Source organism: Oncorhynchus mykiss, chromosome 5, assembly GCF_057628025.1.
Source record: "Oncorhynchus mykiss isolate SJ-2025 chromosome 5, ASM5762802v1, whole genome shotgun sequence".
Taxonomy (NCBI): Eukaryota; Metazoa; Chordata; class Actinopteri; order Salmoniformes; family Salmonidae; genus Oncorhynchus; species Oncorhynchus mykiss.
The window spans coordinates 78,693,478-78,706,290 of NC_143026.1; the positions used below are offsets into that span (position 1 = coordinate 78,693,478).

At 42.9% G+C, this 12,813-nt stretch overlaps 1 protein-coding gene across 2 annotated transcripts in view; it reads right to left on the minus strand.

The window, feature by feature from the left end:
• Positions 1-222: 222 nt before the first annotated feature.
• Positions 223-12,813, minus strand: part of LOC110524597 (zinc finger protein 644) — a 34,226-nt gene continuing 21,635 nt past the window's right edge. For both annotated transcript variants that reach the window (XM_021604410.3, XM_021604411.3), the window contains exons 4-9: positions 12,367-12,577; positions 11,929-12,139; positions 11,558-11,756; positions 8,813-8,938; positions 5,995-6,100; positions 223-1,292 (exon numbers count right to left, since the gene is read on the minus strand). In XM_021604410.3, coding sequence (XP_021460085.3) covers positions 911-1,292; positions 5,995-6,100; positions 8,813-8,938; positions 11,558-11,756; positions 11,929-12,139; positions 12,367-12,577 — 1,235 coding nt within the window. In that variant the 3' untranslated portion in view covers positions 223-910. The remainder of the gene's footprint in view (positions 1,293-5,994; positions 6,101-8,812; positions 8,939-11,557; positions 11,757-11,928; positions 12,140-12,366; positions 12,578-12,813) is intronic.

Consider the following 12,813-nt stretch of genomic DNA (forward strand, 5'->3'; position numbering starts at 1 on the left):
AGTTTTGATGTCTTCACTATTATTCTACAATGTAGAAAAGAGTACAAATAAAGAAAAACCCTTGAAGGAGTAGGTGTGTCCAAACTTTTGACTGGTACTGTACATATTGTGTAAATTTAAATCTTATCACGCTGTCTCCATAAATGTTTGTCAATGAGAAAAGCCTCAAAGTAATGGGCAAAGCATTTACTATTATCAGAATGTTGAGGTGTGAGTTGTCTCTTTTGGTTTATTTTTATTTAACTAGGCAAGTCAATTAAGAACAAATTCTTATTTACAATGACTGACTAGGAACATTGGGTTAACTGCCTTGTTCAGGGGCAGAACGACAGATTTTTACCTTGTCAGCTCAGGGATTCAATCTAGCAACCTTTCGGTTACTGGCCCAACGGTCCAACCACTACCTGCCGCCCCATTGGTATTGGGTTCAAAGTTCTGACTGACTGCTAAACAGTGTAAAGAAGGAAACAAGAAGACACATTTAACATGCGTCCATGTTGCAATATGGCAAGATTATCTGTAAGTAAAACTTCACTTAAACGTAGAAGAGGTAACTGCACTGCATACATTAGGTAAAAAAAAATTGAGATACAAGGTTCTGAACTGACAGCTGTTCTAGCTTCAGCGAATGTTGTTGGCCTTTTTGCATCTCAAGTAGAGTTCTCTGTAACTGTAAATTCTGTAACGTTTCTATACGTCTAAGTAACAAGATTTATCATCTACAGTATAGTATAGATACCAGTCTTAAAAAATAGAGAGAAGGGCTAGTAGGTCCATGTGCATATTAAGAAAAACATATGTATAGCTTTAGAATATTTGTATTTATCTCTATATATTTCTATGTATCTATCCATATTTACATGTGCAGGATAAAGATCTAAAGTGAAAATGTTGTAAACAACCCTTTAGCTCAGGAAGCCACTGGAAGAAGCTCCGGAGGGGGCGTGGCCATGTGCTGCTCCAGGCTGGGGTGCTCATTGGATGAGGGATATGCATAATGCAAGGGGTGCTCATCATGTGGCTCAGGGTGCTCGTGGGTTTCGGCGTGTTCCAAGCAGGGGTGCCCATGGTGCTCCAGTGGCTCGTGGGCTGTGGGGTGCAATTTGGACATTGGGTGCTCCAGACAGGGGTGCTGCTGGGGGGGAAAGGAGGACATCTCTTTGTGTAGTCCCAGGACCTCTACCATGCCAGCCCCTGTATGAGGGACACTGGCGTGCATGAGGTGTCTTTGTAAGTGCTTGATCCAATCCTCCTGGACGGACAGAGGACCCTGGAAGACCAGGTCACAGAATCTGCATGGGAGAGAGTGCTAGGTTAGGTTTGGTTAAGGAAGGATAGGCTAGGCTAGGCTAGGCTACACTAGGTTAGGTTTGGTTTGCAGACATGGATACTATTTAGTAGGGGTGTAACAGTTCACCAAACCCACGGTTCGGTGCATATTGCGGTTTGGTTTTGGTACAGTGGTAAAATGAAATGCCATTCACATTGTTCAGCATTCACAATGTTACTTGCATTGTCTGTTGTGACCGGATTGTTATGTTGGGCCTCTCAAGTTTCCACTCTGATGCTGCATTTGTAACCATGTAGGAAGTGGGAATCTACCAGTTGTGAAGTCATAAATACCAGTTGGATGCATTCAGAAATGCTGATTGGCTAATGGCCAACAAGCTGTGTCAACCATACACTAAAAGTACAGATATCATGCTTGTAAACAAATGATAGAGTTCAAAAACCACATTAATAGATTGCTTTTTATAAATGTTTTGTTGTTGCATATAACTGCTGAAAATGTTGTTATAGAAGCCATTTCCTTAGTAGGTGACATCAGAGGATACCATGTGGGAGAAGTGGGTGCTCAGGATGATAGACAAGTTTCCCACTAGTATATACCAGTTGGAGGGGCGTTAGAGTAAATTTTTCCCCCCAGTCGTATGTGGTAAATTCCCACTTCCCACTTGGTTCGAACGCACCATGCAACTGCCTCCTTCAGTACCAGATATGCACTTGTGAATCTTATAATGAGGCTGTGTCTGTAGCACGGTATCTACCACTCCGGGGTAATGTGATAGGTGGTCAATGCGTGCAATTCATTGTAGACTTAGGCTTTGGTTTGCTTATATAGAGCGGGTACTACATGTTTTCTGAAATGGGTGCAATGCAAGAGGGAAGTTCATAACGTGGTTCGAGCACTTTCACAAGGTGCTGAAACCCTCTATTCTCAACCTCCGAGAATGGGTGCATATGCGCAGCTATAAATCAATGGCTGTAAAAAAATATATAAACATAGCCTACCTATCACTCTTGTAATTTCTTTAGCCCGGTCAGAATCAGCTTTGGTCCGGTCAGAATCAGAATCAGCTTGAATGCAGAGGGGAGACGATGTTGAGTTATTGTATATTTGCGTTTCCGTCTTGCTCCGGTAAACTGGGGTAATATCGGTGTAAATGTGTCAACATATTTAAGGTGTTGGCAGCTGCATAGGCTATTCTCGTTGAGTGTGGAAACATACTGTTTACGTTGCATCCACAACTCTCTGTCCATCGCCATTGTAATCTACTGGGAAGCCAAAGTGTTCCCAAACTGGAGATTTAAACGATGATGGAGGATACTCCAATTCTGGTTTATCGACCCAACCACACACCATCGTACAGAACTAATTCCTCACAAAAGGACAGTATGAAATGCACAAATTAAGATTCGCATTTTGATTACAACATGTGCATAGGCTCTAGTTGTTTTACCGGAATAGCCTGAAATGTTTTTTGATTTACTCAAGAGGCAGAGGCCTATAATAGGCCTAGTGTTTTTATTGCGTAAATATAGTTTTTTTATGTTTTCATTATGGTTCACAGGCCCAGACCGAACCGAGGTCCTGGTAGCGAACGGTTTGGTATGTACAGTTACACCCCTACAACTTAGTATCTGAGGAGGCACCACTATTCATACAATACAATATGTGGTCACAAGCTCGTTAAACATCTCAATCCAGAATCATGGACATTTTAATATGGAGTTTTGGGGCCTCCCGAGTGGCACAGCGGACTAAGGCACTGCAGTGCTTGAGGCGTCACTACAGATCCGGGTTCGATCCCGGGTTGTGTCGCAGCCGGCTGCGACTGGGAGACCCATGAGGCGTCGCACAATTGGCCCAGCGTCGTCCAGGTTAGGGGAGGGTTTGGCCGGCCGAGATGTCCTTGTCCCTTCACGCTCTAGCGACTCCTGTGGTGGGCCAGGCGCATGCACATTGACACGGTTGCCAGTTGTACGGTGTTTCCTCCGACACATTGGTGCCGCTGGCTTCTGTGCAGGCCAGTCAAGTTCTTCCACACTGATCTCGACAAACCATTTATGTATGGACATCGCTTTGTGCATGGGGCATTGTCATGCTGAAACAGTTGCCCAAAATGTTGCCACAAAGTTGGAAGTACAGAATCTTCAAGAATGTCAATGTATGCTGTAGTGTTAAGATTTCCCTTCACTGGAACTTAGGGGCCTAGCCCAAACCATGAATACAGCCCCAGACCATTAATCCTCCTTCACCAAACAAGTAGCGTTATCCTGGCCAAACCCAGATTCTTCCTCGGACTGCCAGATGGTGAAGCATGATTCATCCCTCAAGAGTGGCGAGCTTTACACCACACCAGCCGTCGCTTGGCATTGCGCATGGTGATCTTAGGCTTGTGTGCGGCTGCTTGGCCTTGGAAACCGATTTCATGAAGCTCCCAAGCGAAGAGTTATTGTGCTGACGTTGCTTCCAGAGGCAGTTTGGAACTCGGTAGTGAGTGTTGCAACCGTGGACAGACGATTTGTACGTGCTACGTGCTTCAGCACTTGGGGGGGTCACGTTCTGTGAGCTTGTGTGGCCTACCACTTCGCGGCTGAGCCATTGTTGCTCCTAGACGTTTCCACTTGACAATAACAGCACTTACAGGTGACTGAGGAAGCTCTAGCAGGACAGACATTTGACAAACTGACTGACAAACTGACAGAAACTTTCTGTCTAAAAATTATGCAGAAAAATTAATCCATGCTTCTGTCACTTCTAGGTTAGACTACTGCAATGCTCTACTTTCCGGCTACCCGGATAAAGCACTAAATAAACTTCAGTTAGTACTAAACACGGCTGCTAGAATCTTGACTAGAACCCAAAAATGTGATCATATTACTCCAGTGCTAACCTCTCTACACTGGCTTCCTGTTAAGGCAAGGGCTGATTTCAAGGTTTTACTGCTAACCTACAAAGCATTACATGGGCTTGCTCCTACCTATCTTTCCAATTTGGTCCTGCCGTACATACCTACACGTCCGTTATGGTCACAAGACGCAGGCCTCCTAACTGTCCCTAGAATTTCTAAGCAAACAGCTGGAGGCAGGGCTTTCTCCTATAGAGCTCCATTTTTATGGAATGGTCTGCCTAACCATGTGAGAGAGGCAGACTCGGCCTCAACCTTTAAGTCTTTGTTGAAGACTCATCTCTTCAGTAGGTCCTATGATTGAGTGTAGTCTGACCCAGGAGTGTGAAGGTGAACGGAAAGGCACTGGAGCAACGAACTGCCCTTGCTGCCTCTGCCTGGCCAGTTCCCCTCTCCACTGGGATTATCTGCCTCTAACCCTATTACAGGGGCTGAGTCACTGGCTAACTGGAGCTCTTCCATGCCGTCCCTACGTGGGGTGCGTCACTGACGTGATCTTCCTGTCTGGGTTGGCGCCCACCCTTGGGTTGTGTCGTGGCAGTAATCTTTGTGGGCTATACTCGGCCTTGTCTCAGGATGGTAAGTTGGTGGTTGAAGATATCCCTCTAGTGGTGTGGGGGCTGTGCTTTGGCAAAGTGGATGGGATTATTTCCTGCCTGTTTGGCCCTGTCCGGGGGTATCGTCGGATGGGGCCACAGTGTCTCCCAACCCCTCCTGTCTCAGCCTCCAGTATTTATGCCTTAGTTTATGTGTCTGGGGTCTTGGGCCTGTTATACCTGGAGTATTTCTCCTGTCTTATCCAGTGTCCTGTGTGCATTTAAGTATGCTCTCTCTAATTCTCTCTCTCTTTCTCTCTTTCTTTCTCTCTTTCTTTCTTTCTTTCTTTCTTTCCCTCTCTCGGAGGACCTGAGCCCTAGGACCATGCCTCAGGACTACCTGGCCTGATGACTCCTTGCTGTCCCCAGTCCACCTGGCCGTGCTGCTACTCCAGTTTCAACTGTTCTGCCTGCGGCAAAGGGAACCCTGACCTGTTCACCGGACGTGCTACCTGTCCCAGACCTGCTGTTTTCAACTCTCTAGAGACAGCAGGAGCGGTCGAGATACTCTGAATGATCGGCTATGAAAAGCCAACTGACATTTACTCCTGAGGTGCTGATCTGTTGCACCCTCGACAACCACTGTGATTATTATTATTTGACCCTGCTGGTCATCTATGAACGTTTGAACATCTTGGCCATGTTCTGTTATAATCTCCACCCGGCACAGCCAGAAGTGGACTGGCCACCCCTCATAGCCTGGTTCCTCTCTAGGTTTCATCCTATGTTCTGACCTTTCTAGGGAGTTTTTCCTAGCCACCGTGCTTCTACACCTGCATTGCTTGCTGTTTGGGGTTTTAGGTTGGGTTTATGTACAGCACTTTGAGATATCAGCTGATGTAAGGGCTTTATAAATATATTTGATTTGATTTGTTGGAAAGGTGGCATCCTATGACCGTGCCACTGAGCTCTCCAGTAAGGCCATTCTACTGCTACTGTTTGTAGATTGCATGGCTGTGTGCTCGATTTTATACACCTGTCAGCAACGGGTGTGGCCGAAATAGCTGAATCCACTCATTTTAAGGGGTGTCCACATACCTTTGGCCATGTAGTGTATATTTTAGAACCAATACATGACCATTTCACAGTATTAAAAGTGTAATCCAGGATATATTTGTGCCTTGTGGCCACAGGATGATACGCACAACAGATCAAGACGCCAACAAAACCGACAAGTGACAGAAGCTTGTTGTGGTCCTACATACCTGCAGGTGAGTCTGTACATCTCCTCAACAGCAGGTGGGAGAGCTGAGAATAGTTTCTTCTTTGGTCCAGCCCTCAACCTAGGCTTCTTCTGTATACAGGAATAGGCTGGAAAACACAGACCATCTCAGTACAGGCCAAGTCAGTACAGACCAACTTACTACAGACTTACTCCGTACAACTGATTGACACCAGGACAAAGAGAGTCACAGGTTGTGTTCCAAATGGCACCCTATTTCCTATATAGTGGACGACTTCTGACCAGAGCCCTACCTACATAATGGACTACTTTTGACCACTACAGTTGAAGTCGAAAGTTTACATACACTTTTGCCAAAAACATTTCAACTCAGTTTTTCCACAATTACTGACATTTAATCCTAGTAAAAAGTCCCTGTCTTAGGTCAGTTAGGATCACCACTTTATTTTAAGAATGTGAAATGTCAGAATAATAATAGAGAGAATTATTTATTTCAGCTTTCATTTCTTTCATCACATTCCCAGTGGGTCAAAAGTTTACATACACTCAATTAGTAGTTGGTAGCATTCCATTTAAATTGTTTAACTTGGGTCAAATGTTTTAGGTAGCCTTCCACAAGCTTCCCACAATAAGTTGGGTGAATTTTGGCCCATTCCTCCTGACAGATCTGGTGAAACTGAGTCAGGTTTGTAGGCCTCCTTGCTTGCACATGCTTTTACAGTACTGCCCACACATTTTCTATAGGTTTGAGGTCAGGGCTTTGTGATGGCCACTCCAATACCTTGACTTTGTTGTCCTTAAACCATTTTGCCACAACTTAGGAAGTATGCTTGGGGTCATTTTCCATTTGGTAGACCCATTTGCGACCAAGCTTTAACTGATGTCTGAGATGTTGCTTCAATATATCCACATCATTTCCCCTCCTCATGATGCCATCTATTTTGTGAAGTGCACCAGTCCCTCCTGCAGCAAAGCACCCCCACAACATGATGCTGCCACCCCCATGCGTCATGGTTGGGATGGTGTTCTTTGGCTTGCAAGCCTCCCCCTTTTTCCTCCAAACATAACGATGGTCATTATGGCCAAACAGTTCTATTTTTGTTTCATTAGACCAGAGGACATTTTTCCAAAAAGTACCATCTTTTTCCCCATGTGCAGTTGCAAACCGTAGTCTGGCTTTTTTTATGGCAGTTTTGGAGCAGTGTCTTCTTTCTTACTGAGCGGCCTTTCAGGTTATGTCGATATAGGACTTGTTTTACTGTGGATATAGATACTTTTGTACCTGTTTCCTCCAACATCTTCACAAGGTCCTTTGCTGGATTGATTTGCCCTTTTCGCACCAACGTACGTTCATCTCTAGGAGACAGAACACGTCTCCTTCCTGAGTGGTATGACGGCTGCGTGGTCCCATGGTGTTTATACTTGCGTACTATTGTTTGTACAGATGAACGTGGTACCTTCAGGTATTTGGAAATTGCTCCCAAGGATGAACCAGACTTGTGGAGGTTTACAAATGTTTTTCTGAGGACTGATTTTTATTTTTATTTTCCCATGAGTTTGAAGGTAGGCCTTGAAATACATCCACAGGTCCACCTCCAATTGACTCAAATTATGTTAATTAGCCTATCAGAAGCTTCTAAAGCCATGACATCATTTTCTGGAATTGTTCAAGCTCGTTAAAGGCACAATCAACTTAGTGTATGTAAACTTCTGAGCCACTGGAATTGTGATGCAGTGAATTATAAGTGAAACAATTGTTGGAAACATTACTTATGTCATGCACAAAGTAGATGTCCTAACAGACTTGCCAAAACTGTAGTTTGTTATCAAGAAATTTGTGGAGTGGTTGAAAAACAAGTTTTAATGACTCCAACCTAAGTGTATGTAAACTTACGACTTCAACTGAATATAGTGGACGACTTCTGACCAGAGCCCTACCTACATAATGGACTACTTCTGACCAGAGCCCTACCTACATAATGGACTACTTTTGACCAGAACACTACCTACATAATGGACTACTTCTGACCAGAGCCCTACCTACATAATGGAATACTTTTGACCAGAACACTACCTACATAATGGACTACTTCTGACCAGAGCCCTACCTACATAATGGACTACTTCTGACCAGAGCCCTACCTACATAATGGACTACTTTTGACCAGAACACTACCTACATAATGGACTACTTCTGACCAGAGCCCTACCTACATAATGGACTAATTTTGACCAGAACACTACCTACATAATGGACTACTTCTGACCAGAGCCCTACCTACATAATGGACTACTTCTGACCAGAGCCCTACCTACATAATGGACTACTTTTGACCAGAACACTACCTACATAATGGACTACTTCTGACCAGAGCCCTACCTACATAATGGACTACTTCTGACCAGAGCCCTACCTACATAATGGACTACTTTTGACCAGAACACTACCTACATAATGGACTACTTCTGACCAGAGCCCTACCTACATAATGGACTACTTTTGACCAGAACACTACCTACATAATGGACTACTTCTGACCAGAGCCCTACCTACATAATGGACTACTTTTGACCAGAACACTACCTATATAGTGGACTACTTCTGACCAGAGCCCTACCTACATAATGGACTACTTCTGACCAGAGCCCTACCTATATAGTGGACTACTTCTGACAAGAGCACTATGGGGCTCTGGTCAAAAGTAGTCCACTATATAGAAAATAGGGCGCCATTTGGGACACAATGTTGTGTACATTTTCTACAAGGAACATTCAATACTGTAATTTCAGAAATGTGCCTTTATTTTCTTGATTTTTCTGACCAGGCTTAGAGAACTTACTTGTTCCTTCCAACATGGCAACCCTCTTCCTGCGTGCGTAAGCGCGAAGATGATTGGACAAGCTAACAGCACTGGGGAAGGTTGTGTTACAGTGAATGCACATCTTCTTATTAGATTCATTTCTCTCTGGAAAAGTGAGACATGTGAAAGGGAAAGAGACATTTCAAAAGAAAGCAAAGCACACACAAGTTCAGTTCAAAATGTAAAATATGTTCAAAACACTCCTTAACAACACTTTTCTTGCAAGAGAATGCCTTTGAAATAGTGTCAAGAGTAGAGCATTTTATTCAAATGCCACTAAGCCTCCGGATTACCTCGCTCCATTCGTTTTTTTACTTCATTAACAGTTATCTTCCATTAGAGACATTTTGTTTGTTCAACTTCTACACACATTACATCTAAATAAATTGTTTGGTTTCAGGGTCTTTGATGAGCGTCTTTGACAAATATAATCTGGAGGTGAGTTGAGGTGACTGTAAGGAAATATGGCTAAAAGTGACTACAGAGCACATAGAGATGAACATGAAGTAAACTGCTATTCCCTGAGCGCCGTCACCTCTTCCTCCATCTGTTTTCATGTTGGAATGATCTGTTTTGCACTCTGCAGTTGGAGTTGTATTGTTGAGAGTAATGTTTATCACAATCTAAGAACTCCAGGGTGCCTATTTTCACCTGGGTTTAGAATTTGATTTAGGCTATGATAAGAAATTCATACTGTGCTGATTGTGTCAATATTGCACATGAATTACAATAGTTTGGCATGTCACTACAGGCTACATCTAGAGCATGTTAAATCATAAAAGCGTTTGATTAGGAAAGGTCTCTCTGTACACCCTTTAGAGCAGATTTGATTGGATGACAAGCCCACACCAAGTTTCTATGCAGGCTGTCCTGAAGCTACTGGCAGTGGTGTGAAAATTATAGAGACAGCTTCCCATTCATTTCACACCTAATAGGGGGGAAAACATCTGCTACGGAGGTGTTTTTTAACCATGACAAGCCACTAAAGGTTATTTAAATTACCTGCAAATCGTTTGCAACAATTGCATGTGCAAAATGAATCTCTTCTTGATTAATTAACTAATGCCCATAAAAAAGCTTAAGTATATATTATACAGTATTCTCCCCACTGTATGTGTTAAATCTCCATTTAACATAACACTGATTACACCAAAATGGTGTAAAAGCCTTAGTTAGGTGATTAAATCTGAATGTCAGAGTCAGTCTATTCTCCCTTTTAAGGTTTCAGCTATAATGTAAAAAGTCACTATGACATTCAACAATGTCAGCCACAGAACGGCCAATCATTAGAATTGAGATGGACATCTAAAAAAAATCCATATTTCTTTAGTATTTTTTGTTGTTGTATTTTACCCCCTTTTCCCTCTCAATTTCAATTACGATCTTGTCTCAATGCTGCAACTCCCCAACAGGCTCGGGAGACACGAAGGTCGAGTTATGCATCCTCCGAAACATGACCACCCAACCGCGCTCCTTAACACCCGCCCGCTTAACTCGGAAGCCAGCTACACCAATGTGTTGGAGGAAACACCGTTCAACTGACGACCGAAGTCAGCCTGCAGGTGCCCGGCCCGCCACAAGGAGTTGATAGAGTGCAATGAGCCAACTACAGAGCCGGCCCCCCCGGCCAAACCCTCCACTAGCCTGGATGACGCTGGGCCAATTGTGCTGCGCCCTATGGGACTCCCGGTTACAGCCAGTTGTGACACAGCCTGGGACCGAACCCGGGTCTGTAGTGATGCCTTAGACCGCTGCGCCACTCGGGAGGCTCCGATATCTGATTTAGACATCTTTATTAATCTTTTTGCGAAACGGACGGAAACTGTTATTTGGACAGAGATTAAACAAAGGTGTGTAAACACAGCTGATGTGCTCCCAGAACCACATCAAAAGGACGTGACAGGTTTTAATTTCAATTTCAAAGCCAATTTATTATTTTTGTGTGCGTTACAATAATAATGTTTCCTGGTGACTTCAAGGTTGCTGACAGAAGAGCAGACAGAGTACTGGGGTATTATGATGATGCTCACATACATATTTAATGAAGCTCAATTTGAATTACATTTTGTGATTTAACATGAGCGCCTGTAAATAATGAAAATCTGTACAGGTAATAAAACACACAAAACAGCTGCGAAACAAGACAAGTTTGTGTTTCATTATGGCAAGCAAGCTGATCTACTGTAATTGGAGGGTAAACTACTATCTTAACTCTGTATCATTGCACTCAATGAAACTGTTCTAAAGATCACCTAAAATAATCATACCTATCTGCAAAGGACTAAACTGATCAAGCTTATGAATAATGATAGAACACTGTGAAAAGAACAGACTGGCGACCCAATTAAGCTAATAAAGCTGTCTGTCACTTCTATCCATCATCTATCTGGCTTAACTGGCTTTCTTGTCTTCTTTGATTCTACATCACTTGAAACAGACTGATCATATGTCATACATGTTTTGCTGTCACAGAGGGGCCTTGTTGCACTACAATAATCAGTACCATTACTAAAATATATTTGGCAGATAAAGTAACTCTGTAGTTTTTAACTGTATAGTGTTTCACTCTGTTACTTCGCAGAAAACAAATTATATTTTGGCTATCTAGGTCCTTTTATCCACTGTTCAAAATCTAATCACAATTAAAAAAAGTATTATTTTTTCTGGTCGCTAAAAAGACATGATATTCTGATTTGTGTACAAATTAGTTGTGAATCTGCTTACCTTGGGCCCAGTGTGGTTCCAGATTGCTGGCCTGTTGGTTCTGTCCCTCCTCAAACCTCTCTTTGGTCACAGTAAAGTGATTCCTATCTGTATCATACGATCTGCTGTTATCCCTCAGCTGCCCCTGCTCCTTGTCCAACTTCCTCTTCCTCAGCAGCTCTACTAAAGTGCCCTGGGAAGGTTCCCTGACCCCTCGTATCTGTAATAATAATAATAATATTAATAACAATAATACATTTTACTTGCTCCTTTCAAGATACCCAAGGACACTTACAGAATAAAAAAATATTTAATTATACGCAACATAACCTAAGAGTAAAAGTACAACACACAAAATAACATAGCACCAAAATACAACACAACAACTGTACCTCTATACTCTTCCTTTCAGAAAATAACTCCTCTCCCTTAACTTCCTCCTGCCTGGGTGTAGTTGCACTGGGCCCCCATGATGTGGAATTGCCATCCTGGCCTGGCTGGCAGCCATGTTGGATCTTCACTGGGAACCCTGTGGGTGTCAGGAAGAGCCCATCACTCCCGATGAACTTCTGGGAGATGATTGGTCGAGAGAGGAACTGCTTCCTGTTCAGATTTCAAATGAAACACAACAATGATATAGGATACACTAGTCACAACATATAGCCAGGGAGGTACATGAAAAAGTACAATGACATAAAAGTAGACAAAATGAAAAATACATTAAAATGAAGACAAATTCAAAATAAATATATAGCTGATATAAGATAGAATATTCTATTACATCCCTAAAAGGTGTAAACAGTAACTTGTGGAGGAATTGTTTATAGTACCTGTTGAGGGTCTGGAGGATGTTCTGGTGTTCCTGCTCATCCTGTAGCAGCTCATTAAGGATACACACTGGACTCTTACTGGTGCTGGTGGTGCTGGTCTTCCCTATCCGCTTTAGATGTCCCCTCACATGATTGGAGAGGCCCGTGTTGGTGTCGAACCAGCCACAGCACAAGGGACAGGTGTGCTCCGCCTGAGACTCCGGCTTCTCAGCTGTAACATGAAGATTTAAAAAAAGGTTTTAACACAATATCTATATTTACATGAACATTTTAGTAATTTAGCAGATGCTTTTACCCAAAGCGATCTAGGTAAATTACTATGTAACTTTGTGGTAACTTTGAATATTACACACTATCTATAAAATAATAACATGACACACTTGACTGTGAAAGAAGCAGTCACAAATATTGTTAGATGTGATTACAGATTACTTTTATTACAGATTA